This window comes from Cricetulus griseus, chromosome 8 (genome assembly GCF_003668045.3).
Source record: "Cricetulus griseus strain 17A/GY chromosome 8, alternate assembly CriGri-PICRH-1.0, whole genome shotgun sequence".
NCBI lineage: Eukaryota > Metazoa > Chordata > Mammalia > Rodentia > Cricetidae > Cricetulus > Cricetulus griseus.
In genome coordinates this window covers 51,612,238-51,631,398 of record NC_048601.1, presented here as the reverse complement: position 1 = coordinate 51,631,398, position 19,161 = coordinate 51,612,238, and the positions used below count along the sequence as shown (strand labels likewise).

At 45.6% G+C, this 19,161-nt stretch overlaps 2 protein-coding genes across 3 annotated transcripts in view; one reads left to right on the top strand and one right to left on the bottom strand.

The window, feature by feature from the left end:
* Nr2c2 (nuclear receptor subfamily 2 group C member 2) overlaps window positions 1–10,927 on the top strand; it is an 88,688-nt gene extending 77,761 nt beyond the window's left edge. Inside the window, exons 17-19 of one of the 2 annotated variants that reach the window (XR_004771127.1) lie at window positions 5,421–5,598; window positions 9,790–9,916; window positions 10,705–10,927. The gene's annotated coding sequence lies outside the window, so the exon portion shown is untranslated. The remainder of the gene's footprint in view (window positions 1–5,420; window positions 5,599–9,789; window positions 9,917–10,704) is intronic. The other variant, XR_004771128.1, reaches the window with a different exon arrangement.
* Window positions 786–14,340, bottom strand: Mrps25 (mitochondrial ribosomal protein S25). The gene is made up of 4 exons (XM_027428898.2): window positions 14,137–14,340; window positions 7,225–7,331; window positions 1,588–1,675; window positions 786–1,117 (listed from the first exon to the last, which is right to left on the bottom strand). Exons 1-4 carry the CDS (start codon window positions 14,268–14,270, stop codon window positions 931–933), a joined length of 516 nt encoding a protein of 171 aa, XP_027284699.1. The 5' UTR covers window positions 14,271–14,340; the 3' UTR covers window positions 786–930.
* Between the last annotated feature and the right edge of the window lie 4,821 nt (window positions 14,341–19,161).

Genomic DNA, 19,161 nt, shown 5'->3' with positions numbered 1-19,161 from the left:
AGACCCACATACTAGGTATTTGCTGTGGAATAAAAAAAAAATGTGTCCTCAGAATCAGTAGTTGAATGAACTGCTCTTACGTCTTCTGGTCTTTACAATTGAGGGTTCAGAAGCCCAAGTCAGATCCTCACAGCTGCCAGTGGTACCTCAATATGAAAATTGTCACTTCAGAGGACCATCATATCAACTCAAGTCCTTGTGTGGTCAGTTAGTCTCATGTGTGTAAAACCTCATTCCTAAATAGGAAAAAGAAGTGCACCTGCATCTATCTACTGCTCAGAGGAAGGCCAGGCCATCAGTAACAGTGATGCTATAGAAATTATCAGCTACCCATATGTTGTTCCTGTAGCCTTGCGAGGTGCAAGAGTCAAAACTAAGGTCAACCATACCTGTCCATTATACATTAGAGCCACAAGCATCCATTCCATTGCAGCCCCCTCAGGTCACCTAAAAACAGCTCTGCTGCAAAACCACAAACCAGAGCAAAGGATGGAAAGGCACTATTCTGCAAATCTAAGCATGCCAGTTTCACTGCCTCCCTGAGGCCACCCTGGTCTACAGAGCTAATTCCAGGACTGTCAGAGCTGTTACACAGAGAAACCCTGTCTTGAAAAAATAAGAAAAGTCACATGTATTATTTTTCAATCTAGTAAGCAAGGGTTGAAGGTCAACATCAACTGGACTCCAAGTTACTTACCCAGGTGGCATCTTCACTCTCAAGGTCAGAAAGATCCCTGCTACAGTTAACAGATAAGTAGCCCTCAATAGCTTCCAGACTTACCATATATAGGAAGACTAAAACTTTTTATTGACATCTGTTCAGCAGCTGGCAACCCTATCCTTCTCCCCATGTCCTTTAAATGGGCATGCAAGCAGGCCTTTCCATTGCAGAGAATTCCATCAGTCCATCCCAAATGATATTGCTCAGACCTAAGTGCTGGCTTTCAGAGCAGCTTTGTACTTCCCTGTCATCTCCTTGGGTAAAGGCGCCAGGGCAGGGCAGGGCACCTGACCTTCCACTTCGCACATGCACTCCCGCAAGCAGTACTTGCGGGGACCAAAGTTGGCTGGATGAGATCGCTGCTGCTTCTCCAGCTCCTCCTCCCTGAGGGTCTCTCTGCCAAGGAACACACACAATAGCAAAACATGACTAAGGGCTCCAGACAACAGACAGCCTCTTCCATGTGAGGGGAAAGGCACTAGGAAGCACCCACAGGGAAAGAGCAAAGGAGCCTGAGTCTTCAGAGACTTTCTTGGCTTCATTTACTTTCTTCCTGTCCTTCCTCATTCAAAGAGCAAAAAAAGAAATTTGGAAAAAGGCTCCAAGCTTCCCTTTAACTGCATGCATGTTAGGGCAAGGACCACCCTTGTCCGCCATCACAGCAAAGGAGTGAACAAAAGATTTGGTGACTTTCAGCTTACATCTGCTGAGCAGAAAGACCAGCCCTGAACTAATCCTGCCACCCAAGGTCTTGTTACTAACTGGGGCTGGAAATGTTCCGTCTCCACACCTTCCCTGCACATCCCCTTCACCCTCACATTTTTGGGGCTAAGGTTTGCTCTTGTCAGGTCAACCCAGTAACTCACTCTTTCTTGCCCAGAATTTTCTTTATGTGCTCCATGATCTCTTTATTACTCTTGGTCTCCACGTCTACCAGCACCTGCTCCCCAGAATCTGTAAACAAGAGGGCACATAAGGGGAGGAGAGCTGACTCAGGCATACTTCTCAGTCATAGCAGGCTGGGATTGCCAGGTGTGACACACCTGTAGCCTCATCAGGTAGGATGATTGACAAATCAAAACCAGCTTGGCCTCCAATTTGCTTTTAGTAGAATTCAATTTTTTTTATTTTAAATTATGTATATATGTACATTCGTGCATGAAAGTACAGGTAGCTAAGGAGTCTAAAAGAGTGTCAGGAGCTGGAGTTACAGGCAACTGTGAGCCATCTGACTTAGGTCCTCTGGAAATGAACTTTAATTGCCCTTAATTGTAAGTGCTCTTAATTGCTAAGCCATCACTCCAGCCAAATAATTTTTTTGCATAACTGATGAGATACTGCCTCTTCCCATTAAAAAAAAAAACAAAACAAAACAGGAGCAGACAAATTCCTCTATAGATTACTGTAGTCCCTTATAACAATGCAGTTTTTGTTTGTTTCCAGATGTGGTTTCTCTATAGCCTTGACTATCTTAAAACTCTGAAGACCAGGCTAGCCCATAACTCAGATATCTGCCTATCTGTAAATGCAGGTTTTATGGAAACTTAACAAGTCTACAATTCATATGGAAATGAAAAACTTAACTCTGAAATGAAAGAAAATGGGGAAGCTGGGGGGTACAGTTCAAGGTAGAGCACTTGGCCAGCCCAGTCAAAACCCTGAGTGAGAGCTTGATACTCAAATAAGGGGTGTTTGCTTTCCAAGTGTTCTATAGTTAAAGGCACTGTAACAAAGACATGCCCAACAGCATGCATACTGTCAAATGGGACAAAACAAAGCCCAAGACCAAATAAACCCTTCTATTTACAGGCAACTGTTTTCAGCAACAATGGCAAGAAAATTTCAATTTAAGCTTTTTCATCAAACACTGGAACAGGCTACTCACATGCAAATACACACTAGGAAAAAATTTAAATGGACCAGAAACCTAAAGTTACTACTGTGTCTGTGCCCACATATGGAGGACGGGACATATCTGTGGAGTCTTCAAGTACTAAGTCATCTAGCTGGCCCAAGCTAAACAATTTATAAAGTTTAAATGAATGTAGCTCATCAGATAGTGCTTGCCCTGTTGGAGGCACGGGGTGCAGCCCCCAGCCTAGCAAGCAAACAAACAAAAACACCACAGAAGAAAATCTTCATGACTAAGTAGTATTTTTTTTAGGCATGATATTTAAAGCGTGATTCATAAAGCCAGTCAGTAACTTGAATTTGAAATTCCTTACTTTGTCTTGTAGAAGATACTGTGAGCCAGAGATTGGGAGAAAATGCACATATATCTGATTGAATTCACAACTCCAGTTAGATAACCTGACTAAATTAGCTATTTTGCCCATTTTTTTTTTAAGTAAAAACAAAATAGCTAGTGACTACACATGAAAAAGCAATCAGTATTACTCATTAGGAAAATACGTTACAGTGGCCAAAACTTTAAAGAGTGAACAACAGAAGGCACCAGTGAAGAGGCTCAATAACTCATATGCAGATACTTTGTGGAGGTGCATACTACTACTACTATCTAGACCAATCAACTGAGACAAAAGAAAACTGCCAAGACTAGTGAAGGAGTGTCATGCTTTGTTTCCAGATGATGTGATTGTTAGTAAAATGTCCTAAGCAATTCATAAAATTACCAGAAATGATGTCAAGAGACAAGGTGCAAATTCAAAAACCAGCTACCACCAAACTACAAGAAAATGTAATGTTCAAAATAATAAAAGCAAAACCATAGCCAGCCTTCTAGAAACTGGCGAACATATTCAAGTTTATATAATCCCAGCATTCAGCAGGCCAAGGCAGGAGCACCACAAATTTAAGGTTAGCCCCTGGATAAAACAAACAAACAGCAAAGGACCTAGAATAACAAAACTTGGGAAGGGAGGATAAAGTTTGTACCCAATTCAGTGAAAGAATTCAGAAATTATGGCCTGGCGTTGGTGGCACACACCTTTAATCCCAGCACTCTAGAGGCAGAGGCAGGCAGATCTCTGAGTTCGAGGCCAGCCTGGTCTACAGAGTGAGTTTCAAGACAGCTTCCAAAGATACAGAGAAACCCTGTCTCAAAAAAATCAGAAATTTGGGGTCTATCGAGATTGCTTAGTAGTTCAGAGGACAGGGGTTCCATTCCCAAAACCCATATGGCTAACCACAATCTGTAACTTCAGTTGCAAGGGATCCAATGTTCTCTTCTGACCTCCCAGGTACTAGGCATAAATGTGGTACACACACATACACACAGATATAAAATAAATCTTTAAAAAAGAAGCATACATTTGACCATTTCGACCAAAACATGTAACCTAGTGTTTTGTTTTTTGAGACAGGGTTTCTCTGTGTAGCTTTGGAGGTTGTCCTGGAACTTACTCTGTAGATCAGGCTGACCTCAAACTCACAGAGATCCACCTGCTTCTGCCTCCTGAGTGTTGGGATTAAAGTTGTGTGCCACCAACGCCTGGCTCTCAGTGGTTTTAATAATATAAACACACACTGTACCCACTCACTCACAGTCACTATCCCCACTCCTGGCTAGCACCTTCAATGTTCTGAAAGTTACCTCTTGGGGAAATTTCCTGATCTACCTAGTTGAAGCAGGTATCAGCACTTAGTCCTTTGCCACAACACACTGTTGTTCACCCTTGATTTTTGGACAAAGTTACCAAGGAAATCTTGTGAGGAAAAGTGCAGCATATGTTCAACAGCTGGACATTCTCAATGCAGAAAACAACTCAATTTCAACCCTGCCTTTGGTACACAGGAAAGAACTTGAAAAGTGTATCACAGGCAGGGTGGAGAGAGGGTTCGGTGATTAAGAGCGCTTGCTGCACAATCAATCTTGAAGACCAGAGTTAAGATCCCAGCACCTACAAAACAAGTGGGTCATACTACACCTATAATCCTAGTTCCAAACAGGGGTGCAAACAAGGATTGCTGGGGCTTGTTGGCTTCTAGCCAAACCAAAAACACAATCCCAAAATTCATGGAGCGAGCCTCCCTTAAAGGAATAGGTAGAATGATAGAAGATATTTATAACCCTCTTTTCATCTCTATGTGTGCACACAGGCTCTAGAACCAGCACACACACATTATACACACTTCAATAAATATATCTCAGGCTGAGAAGATGGTTTAGCACTTAGCAGTTTTGCAGAGGACCCAGCTTTGATCCCAGCATCTACATGGAGAGTCAAAAACACCTGCTACATACACCGTGCAGTGATGGCTCACACCTTTAATCCCAGCACTCAGGAGACAGAGGCAGGCAGGTCTTTATGAGTTCAAGGCCATCCTGGTCTACAGAGTGAGTTCCAGGACAGCCAGGGATACACAGAAAAACCCTGTCTTGAAAAACTAAAAAACAAAACAAACAAAAACACTCTTTAACCCTAGTTTTAGAAGATCTTGCCTTTGCTGACTCCTGTATGCATCTGGTGCATATAAACTCATGTAAGCAAACCCACATAACAAAAAATGTAAAAATCTAAAGTATCACATAGACATAAAATGTAATTATATACCTCTCAGGAAAAAGAGAGGGGCTTTGAACAAAAGCATCAACGACAGGCCACAAACCCACTAGACCAGAAAGAAGTGAATGACCTAGAACTTATGCAAATTAGAACCTTTTCAAGTCCCCATGTGGGGGTTGGGAGTTAAGAGACCACAGACTTGAAAGTTACTATACACCTACTGTCTCACACAGAACTTTACCTAGAACACTGTACACAAAGAACAGCTCCTGAAAGATGCTGCTGGAAGTGAAAAGGGACTTTGCAGATGTGCTCAACTGAAAATGATCTCAAAAGTTGTGTTGGAAATTCCTGATGACATCTGCAGGTGGGACCTCTAGGAGGTGACTAGGATTGGATGAAGCCATGAAGGTGAGTCCCAAGATGGCAGCAGTAATTATGTGAAGAGGAGAGACAAGTCACCAGCTTGCTCACTGGTCACATGACCCTATACTCTGTTGTTACACAGCAAGAACATGCTCTGTAGATATGGTCCTTCAACCTTGGTCTTCCCAATCCCCACCGCTTCTGTTACCTGTTCTCTGTGGCTGCTCATGCCCACTACAGAACCCAGCATTTTCCTGGACTGAACAAGCCTTTCAGTGCTGTGTCCCCATCTACAGCTCTTTTATCCAGGTGTGGGTCCTGCCACTTTCCCTTCCATCCTCAAATCTTTTTCATGGTCTCAGCGATTTAAACCTCATCATGCAAGCTCATCATTAGGTGACTGGATGAGTTGATAGACTGACATAATGGAAGATGTTCAGCTGCTAAACATCAACAGATGCTGGGTCCTCTGAGCTGGCAGTCCTAGCACTCAAGAAGGTAAAGCAGGAGTCTCAGGTCAGCCTGGCAATATAATGAGACCCTGTCTCTAAAAGGATAAACTGGATGGGATGTGGCTGTGTGGTAGAGCACATACTTAGCACTTGAAAGACCCTGCATTCTAGCCTTAGATGATTATCAAAAACAATGTATATAAAAGATTTTTACAAAAGAAAATGTACCAGGCTCCTCCCAGCCCTCCTTGCATTGGGGACCAAGATACAGCCCTGTGGTATAGTGGGCCTTTCCCACAGGGCACATGGCTGGCAAAGAGACTAGCAGCACCAGCAGACGGCCTTGCTATGTCATGGGCAGAGATTTGAGGGCAGCTCCACATCCCAGTACAGCTCCTAGCCAGTGATGGGTTGTTTGTCCCACTGACTCTACCATCCAGAAATGGAAAAGAAAATTTCCAGAGATTCTTGTCCACATGAAATTCAGAGGCAAAGCAGGCAGGCATACAGTGGCCATATCTAACCTGAGCATTTGAAAGGCTCAGCCAGGAGGACTGTCAGAAGTTTAAGGCCAGTCTGGGCTACGTAGTGTGTTCCAGGCCAGTTAGGGCTACACAATCCTATCTCAAACAAAAAGTCCTAACCTACTGCCCCTGCAGAAAGGGACATATCCTGGCTTTCACTACAGACCCATCCTTATGCCATGCAGTGACTTCATCACTTATACAGGGCTGCCTGAGCTGTGACTCCAAGCTGCAACACTTGCCCAGAAAGCACACTGAGGCACTAAGAATGCAAAATCCTGTAACTGTCTTCCTTCATCACAGGACTAAAAAATGCTGGTTTCTTATGTATTGTCTCCCCATACACGGAACATCCCCCCCCCCCACACACACACACCCACACACTACCCCCTGGAGCTATGGACATACATCTCCAGCAAAGGATATCTGCTTTTATTCCTTAAGCTCATGGACAAAGAGTGAAAATATACCAGTGCACAGCAGCAAAGAGATGTGAATAGATTAGCCCACATGACAGGCAGAGAACAACAGGAGATAAACTGGAGAAAGACAGGTGAGGGAGCTGGGTCCAGATCTCAGCAGCCATTGGGTACCTGGAAAGAGAAGCTAAGGGCCATAGTGTTGTTTAGATAGCTCACCTGCTACCTTCACAGAGGGCTGGAAAAGGGTAAGTGGTTCTCCCATGCCTCACTCACCTAGATAGAACCGCAGGAAGGGTGATGGCGTCATGTTCTTAAACAGCATGATCTGCACCCAAGGGTTCTTATACTGGATCTGAGGGATGTTGAAAAACACGAATTTCCTGTAAAAGGCAAGAAATGAACCCATGTAACAGCTTTCTAGAAATGAACCCACATGCACCTCCATGTCTCATGTCAGAGCACTCCAGATCTCCAACTCCTTTCAGCTTTGTTGACTGCAACACACTTCTTTCTCTTGGGCTGGTTCCATTCCCTGTTAGCACCTCTCTTTGGTAGGTCTCCCACAACTCTGGGATCTCTGACATTGGGCTCTCAGGAACTCCATGTTGGAACTGTCAGGCCAAATGCCTGACTTCAACAGCTTTGCTTAACCTTCCATACCCCTTCCTGTATCCTTCTTGAGTAAATCCAGAACTACATGGCTGAAGCTATCAAGATGTTCTTGCATGGGCTGAAACCTGGACCCTCTAAGACTTGCACTTGCATAAGCCTTGACTGGTTGATGGGTTTCTTTCCCACTCACCCCGCTTTGCTTTTTCAAGACAGGATTTCTCTGTGTTGTCCTGGCTGTCTCAGAACTCACTTTGTAGACCAGACTGACCTCGAACTCACCTGCCTCTGCCTCCTGAATGCTGAGATTAAAGGTGTATGCCACCACCTCCCAGCTTGGTTGATGGTTTCTAAACAGAGAAAAATCCATCACAGGAATTGTTGCAGGATTAGCAGAGTGGGTATCTTACCTGAGGTCACCACTCCCTTTATTCCATTTAGCATCAGGCCTTTCTTTAAACTTTTTTATCTCTAAGCATAGGAGGTGGCTCCATCATTACATATCCTGATGCTCTCCTCAAATTGTGCATTTTATATATTTTTCTTTGCCCTACTTGTTCCTTTTCATTGTAGAACTACATAACCACTTGACACAGTCAATGCTAAGCTGTCTTGAAATCTCTACCAACATCATCAATCCAAATCTCCTAAAGTTAGTCTCTGGAAGATTTTTTGGACAAGGGCAAAAGGCAGTCACATCCTTTGCCAATGCTCCCTAGGCCAACTGCTAATATTTTCCTCCTATGAATCCTCTTAAGTGGGGCCCCCATAGTTCCTAGTGCCCTCATCACCATTGTCTTCCATGTTCCTGCTAGGATGGCTCAGTAAGCCTCACATAAAAGTGTTCAAATGCATTTCTAGTTCAAAGTCCCAACATCTTCCATATTCTTCCAACAAACATGATCAGGCCTGTCATGGCAATACTCCAGTCCTTGGTACCAACTTCTGTTTTAGTTACTATTCCGTTGATATGAAGAGACACCATGACTAAGGAAACCTTTATAGTTCAGGGGTTTATTCCATTATCATCATGTAAGGAGTATGGTGGCAGGCAGCCAGGCATGGTGCTGAAGAAGTAACTGAGGGCTTACATCTGATCTGCAAATTGCAGGCAAGAGACACTGAGCCTGGAATGGGCTTTCAAAACCTCAAATCCCACCCTCAGCAACACATTTCCCCAACTTCAACCAGGCCACACCTTCTAATCCTTCTAAAACAGTGCCACTCTTTGGTGACTAAGCATTCCAATATATGATCTGGGGGCGGGGGTATTCTCATTCAAACCACCACACCACGCAATAGCTTTCTAGAAATAAATCGATGTAAGAGTTTTTCCCTGAAATTCTGTGCATACCTTTTGAAAGGTTCAGGCATTATGCTGGCCTGCCTCTGTTACCTGGCAGAATCCATTCAGGCAGTACCCTGGTCAGCCCAGAGTTCCATGGGAACTAAGACCACGGGTACTAGTTGCATGCAGGTGCAAAGGACCCCTTTAAAAGACAGACCCCTTCTGTACCAGGTCTACCAGGTCAGAGAAACCCATAGGAACAGTAGGCCTGAACAAGGGAGAGCACATCGACCCCAGATGCTGTCTGGGAGGCCAGTACAAGACTGATCCAGACCCCTGAACATGGATGTCAATAAGGAGGCCTCTGCACTCCAGGGAGCCTCTGGAAGTGGATTAGTATTTTTCCCTGGTGTAAGAAGGGACTTTGAGAGCCCATCCCACATGAAGGGATATACTCTGGCCCTGGACACATGGGGAAGGGCCCAGGCCCAGCACAGGAAGATATGGTGGACTCTGCAGAGCCCCTGTTGAGGGCCCTACCCTGCCTGGGGAGTGGTGGGTGGATGGGGTGGGGGGTAGGTTGGGGGTGGGGGAGGAGGGATGGGGGTGAGGGGAGGGAGAGGGAGAGGGAGAAGGGACTTACATGTGAAACAAGTTTGTTCCCTAACTTGAAAAAAAAAAAAAACACAAAAAAACAAAAAAAAACAGACCCCTGCCCACTTACACTCCTCTTCTCCTCTCTGCTCTCCTCTTCTGCTCTCCTCTTCTCTTACACTCTCTGCCTCTCTGCTTCTCTATGGCAACCGGCTATGGCGGTCAGCCATTAACCCTGTTCCTCTTCTCTCTTAGTCTCTCTACTCTGCCGGGCCTATAATAAACTGGTTAATATCTCTAATAGTCTCATGTCTCATCTTGCGCCTCTTCTTTATTTCTAATTTAAGCAAAAGAACAACACCTTTTCCATGGAGAAAAGTCCAGGTCTTGCCAGGGATTGTAAAAGGGAGCTGCCTCCAGAAAAATGAGGGAAAATAGGCAGAGGATTGGTGTGTCCCCAACACTTGCACTTCGGTAAGCATCTAGGTTGCTAAGGGAAACAAACCAATTCTCCCTGAAGAGCATTCACAGAGCTCCCCAGCACCAAGCCCAGAATGCTGTGCACAAAGGGTTGCACCTCTATGTGTCTAGCGAACACGTTACTGAGGAGGCTCCATAGAGAGCACTGTGTACTAAGTATTACATGAGTGTTTATGATACAGACATGAAAGAAAACCTTGAATTGTAGAAGGCTGAAATCAGGTAACTTTGAAAACACTAAAATATTTACATGGCAAAAAAATGCCAAAAACAAATTCAACATCTGCTGGATGGGTGTGGTGACACAACTATAATCCCAGCAGCACTCCAGTGCCTGAGACAGGAGGATGGAATCCAAGGTCAACCTGGGCTACACAGGGCTCAAACAGAAAGCACTACATTTTCCAATCATTAAAAAAAGCCTGTTAAGCCGGGGTGTTGGTGGCACACACCTTTAATCCCAGCACTTGGGAGGCAGAGGCAGGCGGATCTCTGTGAGTTCGAGACCAGCCTGGTCTACAAGAGCTAGTTCCAGGGCAGCCTCCAAAGCCACAGAGAAACCCTGTCTCGAAAAAGCCAAGAAAAACAAAAAACAAAAAAAATCTGTTAAACATTAAAAAGTGATAATTCTGCTAAAAATAGCATTGTACACATCATCAGTAAAACTGGCATAATTCTGGGCTATAGGGGAAGGTATGTGTGAACTGCCTTAACCTGTCTGGTAGTCAGTTTATGACTAGAAGCTTTAAAGCATCCTGACTCTAACTTCATTCCTCTTTTAGATACCTCTGCATCTGAATGAACAAAATGGAACAGAAGGTAAAGATGCTGACATTTAGGCTACAGTATTCAAATCAGCATGGTGCACCAGGAGAGACCTTGCTAAAGAAATTCCAGCAGGACTGCAGCATAGCTCCACACAGTAGAGCACCTTCCTAGCATGTACAAGGCTCAGGATTCCATCCCAGAACCATACAACAATAAAGCATATATAGCTGTCCACAACACAGTAAATCTGGGTCACTTCTGGCTTCTGGGTTCAAAAGGCTGACAGGAAGTGCCAGTGTCAGGAAAAGGGAGCTACTTCTTTTCCTGCTCAACCCTGACGTGATCAGCCCGAAGGCCCCTGTGGACAGATCCCTTGGTCCTCAGGTTCTGACAGACATTCCTTCCCTTACCTGTCCAGCCTAGGCTGGGGTCTATGCTTTCCCTCAAGATGTCTTTTGCCATTTCTGTCCACACTTAATTAAGGTTCCTCAAATGACCTCACTCAAAAGCATCCCTGCTCCCTGCTCAGCCTGTCCCACACTCACAAACAGGGCTCTGGATCCATGGAACAGAACCTTGGCCTCAGACACTCTGTCTGGCTATAGATCCAGGCTTTCTACTTTTAGTCACATGACTCAGGGCAAGGATCAGCTCTTTTCCTCAGTGCTTAATGCCAAGAGGACAGCACTCTTGGTTATCAGGTTCCTATACCACCAGTCCAGATTGAAGCATCTAGAAATAATTTCAGGGATGAAACTGACTCAACAGAAAGCCTGCCTGAAACCACTTAAGACATTATCACATCTGGGACAGAATCTGCAATTAAAGTGACAAAAATGAAATGATTAGAGCTAAGAGATGACTCAGAGGTTAAGAGCACTGACTGTTCTTCCAGAGATCCTGAGTTCAATTCCCAGCAACCATGTGGTGGCTCACAACCATCTGTAATGAGATTTGGTGCCCTCTTCTGGCCTTCGGGCATACATGTTGGTAGAACACTGTACATAATAAATAATCTTAAAAAAAAAATAAAATGAAATGATTAGTCACCAGTAAAACAAAAGGACTTGTTAAACCAGAAAATTAATCATAGTATTCTCTTTTGCTCAAAGTCACAGTAACATGAATATTGTTAGTGTTTTAATTATCAGAGAGTTCATGGTCTCTCTGAACTTCGGAAGTAATGTAGGAGCAGGAGCGACCGGCTGAGAGGGATGCAGATGTGGGTGTGGGCATTGGCAATGGCCATGAGAACCACATTCCTCTTCCAGTAGGGCGAGTCTATAAGCAATGTCCAACCTAGACAATTAAAAGGGGGGCTGGGGAGATGGTTCAATCAGTAAAGTGCTTGCTGCACAAGCACAAAGACCAGAGTTTGAACCCCAGAACCCACTTATAAACAAAAAAGCTAGGGGGCTATAGAGATGGCTCCGTGGTTAAGAGCACTTGTTGCTCTTGCAGAAGACCTGGGTTCAATTCCCAGCACCCATATGGCACCTCACAACTGTCTGTAAGTCCTGTTCCAGGGAATCTGACTCCCTCTTCTGACTTTTGTCAGGCATGCATGTGGTAAACATACATACATGGAGGCAAAAAACTCAAAAGTTTTTTTTAAAAGCCAGTGAGTTGAGGTAGCACGCACCTTTAAACTCAGTAGTCAGGAAGCAGAGAGAGGCAAGAAGTTCTTGGGTGAGTTGGAGGCTAACCTGGTCTATATAGGAGTTCCAGGCCAGCTAAGGACACACAGTGAGACTCTGTCTCAACAAAAACTTAAAGATTGTATTTGGGACTGGAGAAATGGTCCAGCAGTTAAGAGCGCTTACTGTTTTTCCAGAGGACCTGAATTCAGTTCCTTCCCAGGATCCAATGCCCTCTGGCCTCAGCAAGCACTTGCACACAACTCTCTCTCTCTCTCTCTCTCTCTCTCTCTCTCACACACACACACACACACACACACACACACACACCCGTGTGAATAAACTCACAGAGGTACACAACACACAGAGAGATAAGAATAAATCTAAAAAAAGAAAGGCCAGGTGTGGTGACACTTGTAATCTCAGCACTAGGAGAGAGGGATGGAGACAAGACACTCCAGGGCTTCCTGACCAGCCTAGGTGAGACCATGAGGCCCAGAGAAGAGATACTGTTTATTTCATTAAGAAAGAAAACAAGTTTGCCAGCTCCTTTGGCTGACTGCTGGTATACATATGTATGTACACACACACACACACACACAGAGAGAGAGAAGAGAGATGAGAGAGAGAGAGAGAGAGAGAGAGAGAGAGAGAGAGAGAGAGAGGAGAGGGAGGGAGAGGGAGAGAGAGAGAGAGAGAGAGAGAGAGAGAGAGAGAGAGAGAGAGAGAGAGAGAGCGCTCTGAGTGAGTAATTACATCAACATAAAACTTGAAAAGCTGCAAGTCCTGCTTCAGGGAGGAAACATAGCCCTGAAGACTCCCAAAGCACACCGTCCAAAAGTTCAAAGGCTGAACGAATCCTCAGCAGGCCTCTGCTCCTTCCTTCCCAAAGCAGACTAAGGTCCCAACATCACTGAGCCTTGTGCAAACAAACCAGAGCATAGCCAAATACTAGAACCAAATTAGCACCAAGAATCTTAGAATAGTACTTACTGAGAACCAATGACCAAAGGTCAGTCAGTACCTGTGGCACTCTGCCAGGTACTTTATTCTCCCTGACCCCCATCCCCAAGACACTGACTTTCCGGTGTTACAACTAAAAAATGCGTTCAGAAGTTGAGTGAACAGGGTCACACAACTAGTTAAGGGAGAGGCCTCAGCTGTTTTTGCTGAGCTTCTACCACACAGGCCTGTCACGCTCTGCGTCCTGAGAGCTTCGTCTTAAAAGCATGAATCCCTGACAAGAAAGTACAGCTCGAGCCGTCTGGTCCACCGACACCCAGTCTTCCAGAAGGCCCGTACCTCAACAGATCCCAATGTAGTAGATCCTAGCTCGTGGGTGGGTGGGGTCACTTGACCAGAGAAAATGGCTAGGAGGCAGCTTCTGGCTCCCTTGAAGTCAAAGCCAGGCCGCTTCTCCGCCAGAATTACTCTCTCCTCTCTCTTGATTCCTCCTGTCTACAGTCATGGGCTGGTTTCTGGTACTGAATCTGGCGTTTCGGGTGCTCGATGAAGGCTCGGTGAGTACTGAAGGGTCCGAGGCATTGCTCAGAGATGCTAACGGGTCAATGAAACCTTTAGGTCGTCAGCTGTCCTGAGCTGCAGCAAGCCACGGTGTGTGCACAGGTGCGGAAACTTACCACTCCGCTCCCCACGCCCAAGTTTCCCGCGCCACACGGCGGCTCGCGTCGTCCGAGCTGCCAGCCCTGGAGTGGCGGCGTGGCGCTCGGGTTTCTATCGGGAGCTGCGGGGACGGCCTCCACCGCGTCAACTTCGCACTGAACCCCGCGCGGTGCGACCCACACTGACCTGGCGCCTTCGCCCAGCTCCCCGTGCGTGTTGTAGTTCACGGTCATGACCTTCACCGAGTCCTTGAATATCACGTCCCCGCGGCTCAAGTACTGCAGCGTGCGGCGGATAGGGAAGCTACCCTTCATCGGCATGGCGGCGACAGCAGCTTCTCAAGCCGCGGACCCGCGCGTCTCCACGACGCGCAGAATCTCGGGAGACACCTCCCAGCAGCCCACACAGCCGCGAGGCAGCCTGGGACTCGTAGTTTCGGCCCGGGGTCTCAAACTCTCCCGCGCCGGAAGTCAGCTGGTCATTTTGCCCTTTACAGAAACCAGGTGTCTTTTCCCCAGGTCTCCGGTTCTGAAATGAAGAGCTCGACCGAGAAGTCTCTGTTGAGTCATTAAGAAACTTAAAAAACAAAAACTGATTTGCGGGGAGAGATGGCTCAGTGGGCACTGGCTACTCTTCTAAAGGTTCTTAGTTCAATTCCCAGCCACCACATGGTGGCTCACAACTATCTGTAATGAGATCTGGTGCCCTCTTCTGGCCTGCAGAGCACTTGTACATAAAACATAAATAAATAAAAAATTAAAAAAAAAAACTTGCTGTGCTGGAGAGATGGCTCAGAGGTTAAGAGCACTGGCTGCTCTTCCAGGGGTCGTGAGTTCAATTCCCAGCAACCACATGGTGGCTCACAGACATCTACAATTCAATCTGGTGCCCTCTTCTGGCATGTGGGCAGAACAGTGTATGTGTAATAAATAAATAAATAAATAAACAAATAAACAAATAAATAAATAAATGTATCTATTTAAAAAAACGTATTTGCAAAGGAGGAAAGAATGTGACTTGCTCTGGCGCGTCCAGGCCGGCTCTGAAGGACTCTGCTCAGAAGAGTCTTTCTCATTTGCTTGTGAAGAGTCTCTGTGACAGATACTGCGCTACAGGACGGCTAGTCAACAATGTCACTCAGTGCTGTAATTTTTTAAGATTTATTTTCATATTAGTGTCTTGCCTGTGTGTTCTATGCATTATGTGTGTGCAGTGCCCGCCGAGGCCAGAAGGGGGAGTCGGATTCCCTGAAACTGGCGTTACACATGGTTGTGTGCTGCCATGTGGGAGCTGGAAACTGAACCCAGGTCCTGAGCAAGAGCAGCAGGTGTACTTAACTGCTGAGCCATTTTCCAGTCCCACATACTGTAATTTTTATCATTGTTCATAGGTGAAATGGGTTTTTCTTTAGGTTTCCCAAGATTTTTCCTTTGTGCTTACCTATGTAATTTCAGTTATGCAGATAGTTTTAGTATTTGCCCTGCTCTGTGTTCTCTGAGCTTCCTGGCTATTTGGCTTTGAGTGTATCATTCATTTTTTGGTTTGGGTTGAGACTGGACCTCGGTGTAGCCCAGGTTGGACTTGAAGCCCTGATCCTCCTGTCTCTGCAGACTCCCAATTGCTGGGATTATAGTCATGTGTTTTACATGTTTTAACAGAAACTCTCCTGCTCCACCCCACCTCATTTTAAACTTTGCTTTTTGCATTTCCACTGACTTCCCAGTTTCATAGATGACCTGTCTAGTGATAAGCCCATTACAGCATTTTCCATTTGTTAATCTTTTATTTCTAATATTTTTAGGAGGGGGATACTTAGTGTTTTATCTCTGCTCACATTATCCAACTGCTCTGAGGGTGTCCCATGCTCACATATGGAGGTTGGAGGAAGACAAGTGTCCAGTTCTATTTTTGCCTCTCTTCTTGAGACAAGATTTTTCACTGATCCTGGAGCTAGGTTGCTAGGTTGGTACCCAGAAGTTCCAGCAATTGGGATTATAACTCACGCTTCTGGGGTTACAGGCACAACTGACCTCACCTAGATTTTTCCATGGGTGCTAGGATCCAAACTCAGGCCTTCGAGTTTGTGGAGCAAGCATTCTTACCCACTGAGCCACCTCCCCAGCTCCTGGTTGTTTTAGATTTGTTTGAATGTTTTGCCTGCAAGTGTGTAGGTACATCACTAATAAGCTTCAGTCAGGACTCCACAGTGAGATCTTGTCTGAAGAGGAAAAAGGTAAATTTTTGAGCATACTGCAAGAGTGCAGCAGGCTCAGAGAACCACCTGCCATCCAACTGTTCTTATATGTTGTTTGCTTGTATTGGTCTCTGTAATGCACAACTTGTAGTTCAGTTTCCTGTCTGGTAATTCCAATGTGAGTGTAGTTGTGTTGCTTGCTCACCTTTTAGGATGCTTATCAGCATTTGTGAGACATCTACTGTGTGGGGCATAGAAACTAAGATCTAAGTCTCCAGGGTGAAGGCTGTTTGCTGTAGCTATCGTGTCCAGAGCTTGGAGTTCCTGGCTCCTCTGCAGTGTCTTGCTGCGGTGATCCTCCTACTATCTATGCTGGCTCCCTGGGGAAATATGAAGTACAGAAAGATATGTTTTATGATTTTAGGATTAACTCTGAGGCCATGACCCTCATACATTTTTTAATTCCCTTCTTCTCCCTCAGACAAAGGCTGCAAGGGACTGACTGGAGTGGGAGCATTATGTTTGCCCCAAATGATTAAGTTTGGTGAAATTACTCCATTTGCAAAAGCCTTTGCTAGGAGGCTCTGGCAACAAAGAACTTTCCCTTCCTCTGCCATAGCTATAGAAGGAGCTTTCTTGGTGCCTCACCATTAGAACCAATAGGAGCAGCCTTTTCAGGAAGCAAGGCCTCACTGTACCTGGTAGACAGTCTCCAGAACTAGTCAAGGCTATCTGTCAGGCTTGGTCAGTACAGACATGTGATCCTGGCAACTCTGGAGATGGAGGCAGAGGATCGTAAGTTCAAGGCCTGCTAGGGTACAAAGTGGATTCAAAGCCAGCTCAGGGAACTTAGCAAGACCCTGCCTGAAAAATAAAGAGTTAGGAATATAGCTCAGTAGTAGAGCACATGCCTGGTATGTACAAGGCCCTATCCTCAATCACAGCCCTGCAACAACAAACAAAAAAGCTACCGCTGGCATTCCTACCAGTCATGGCTTCTGCTGCAACCATCAGAGCTTAACTGACCCTGAACTCACCACTCCAGATGTTGGGAGGACATAAAGGCCTGCAAATCAGTCCCCTAATGGTCCCAAGAAAGGCTACTGGTTTTCATTCTGTCCAGCTGCTTCTTCTAAGAAGCGTCTAAGAAGCTAAAATCAGAAGTGCTAACCTACAATTTGAAAGTGATTAAAATTCTGCTAGGCTCCTGAGGAGGCTTTCAGGTCTGAAAGTCTAGTCAACAGTCTAGACACTGCAGCTACAGGAAAATTCAGTGTCCCACACAAATGCCTTGGGGTCCTGAATCAGACAGGCCTGGGCAGTGTTACCACTTCGTTTGCTTGTTAGCTGGAAAGAGTCAATGAAGTGGCTCTTAATTATACTGAGCTCTGGCCCACAGTAAGCACTGGATACAAAGCCCCTTGGCAGGCTCCAGGCCCAGGTGAAGTCACTGTAGAAACCCACTTAGTTGTACCCAACTACTTTCTAGATTGCTCATCTACTCTCTTTTTGGTCAGTATAGTTGCAGAGCCCTCCTCCACCATTCCTGAGCCAACCTAAACCCTCATTGGTGCTGATGGCCAAGTGAATCCTGAGTTTCCAAACTGTTCTTTGTCAAGTAACACAAATGCCTGCTGGCAGAGCTAGGGAAGTGGGAAACGTGCCTTGCAGCGGAGGTCCCAGATCTCCCACCTCTGAGACTGTTTCTGGTGGGAAGTGGGGACAGGACTGCAAAGGGTCCTTAGTATATTAGAAGGGGACAGAGAAAGCTTCTAAGAGAAGGGCCAGCTTCACATGATTGCCAGAAAACCTGTTTCTGTGGGAAAGGGGAATGACAGGACCGGACAGGATCCTATCCTGTGTGGGGAGTAGAAACTAAGATCTAAGTCTCTAGGGTGAAGGCTGTTTGCTGTAGCTATCGTGTCCAGAGCTTGGAGTTCCTGGCTCCTCTGTAGTCTCTTGCTGCTGTTATCCTCCTACAATCTATCCTGGATCTCTGAGGGAATATGAAGTACAGAAGGATGTCAAACGGCTCCCTTTAATGCTTACTTTGCAACACAAGGACCTGAGCTTGATCCTCAGAAAGTGTTGATCATGGCTACATGCATTTGTGACCCCAGGCTGGGAAGGGGAAGACAAGAGGACCCCTGGGATGTTGACCAGCCAGTCTAGCCTAACTGGAGAGCTTTAGGATGAGAAACTGCCTAAAAGGTGGGTGGCTTTCCTAAGACAAATACCCAAGGTTGTCCTCTGGCCTCCATGTGCACATACAAACATCACACACAACAAACACACACTACAAAAGGGGGATGTGGTGATAGAATATTTATGATTTATTAAAGCTTGCTTGATGAAGCAAAGCAGCCACAAACCACAGAGGCAGACGATGGTGAGACACACTTTTCTTACTTTTTTGGTTTTTCGAGATAGGGTTTCTCTGTGGCTTTGGAGGCTGTCCTGAAACTAGCTATATTAGCAAGTCACAGAGCCAGGCAGTGGTAGCACACACCATTAATCCCAGGACTCTGGAGATGGCAGATGGATCTCTGTTAGTTCAAGGCCACCCTGAGCTACTGAAATTAATCTAGTCCCAAAGAGAAACAACTCACACAAAGGTGATCTCAGAACTTGAGATCACATACTTTTTGTGTGTGTGTGAGAAGTTTTATTAGAAAGGGAAGGGGGGAGGAAAGAGAAAAGAGGTAAAGAGACAGAGAGAGGACAGAAGAGGGAGACAGGAAAAGTCCTGTCTGCCCCAGGGGAACAGCAGGAAAGAGATGAGATCACACACTTAATTCCAGGGTTTGACAGATATAAAAGGAAGAAACAAACTCCGCCTCAGAGATTTATTCTCCAGTCACGCTGAGGAGAGGACAGCCATTTCAGCCTGAAGTAGAGGTAAGAGCTAGTGGCTGGCTGCTTTGCTTCTCTGACTCTCAGACAAGCTTTAATAAATGATAAATAATATATCACTATAGGGGATGGAGGGTTGTTTTAAGAACACACACACCCAGCCA

Bases quoted from the DNA above. Each gene is read 5' to 3' on its own strand.
- Mrps25 (XM_027428898.2), bottom strand. From the start codon at position 14,270: ATGCCGATGAAGGGTAGCTTCCCTATCCGCCGCACGCTGCAGTACTTG. The intron at 1,676-7,224 runs GTGAGTGAGGCA...TCTTGTTTACAG, and splicing joins CTTCCTGCGGTTCTATCTAG to ATTCTGGGGAGCAGGTGCTG. The intron at 1,118-1,587 runs GTGAGTTACTGG...GTTCCTTGGCAG, and splicing joins AAAATTCTGGGCAAGAAAGA to AGAGACCCTCAGGGAGGAGG.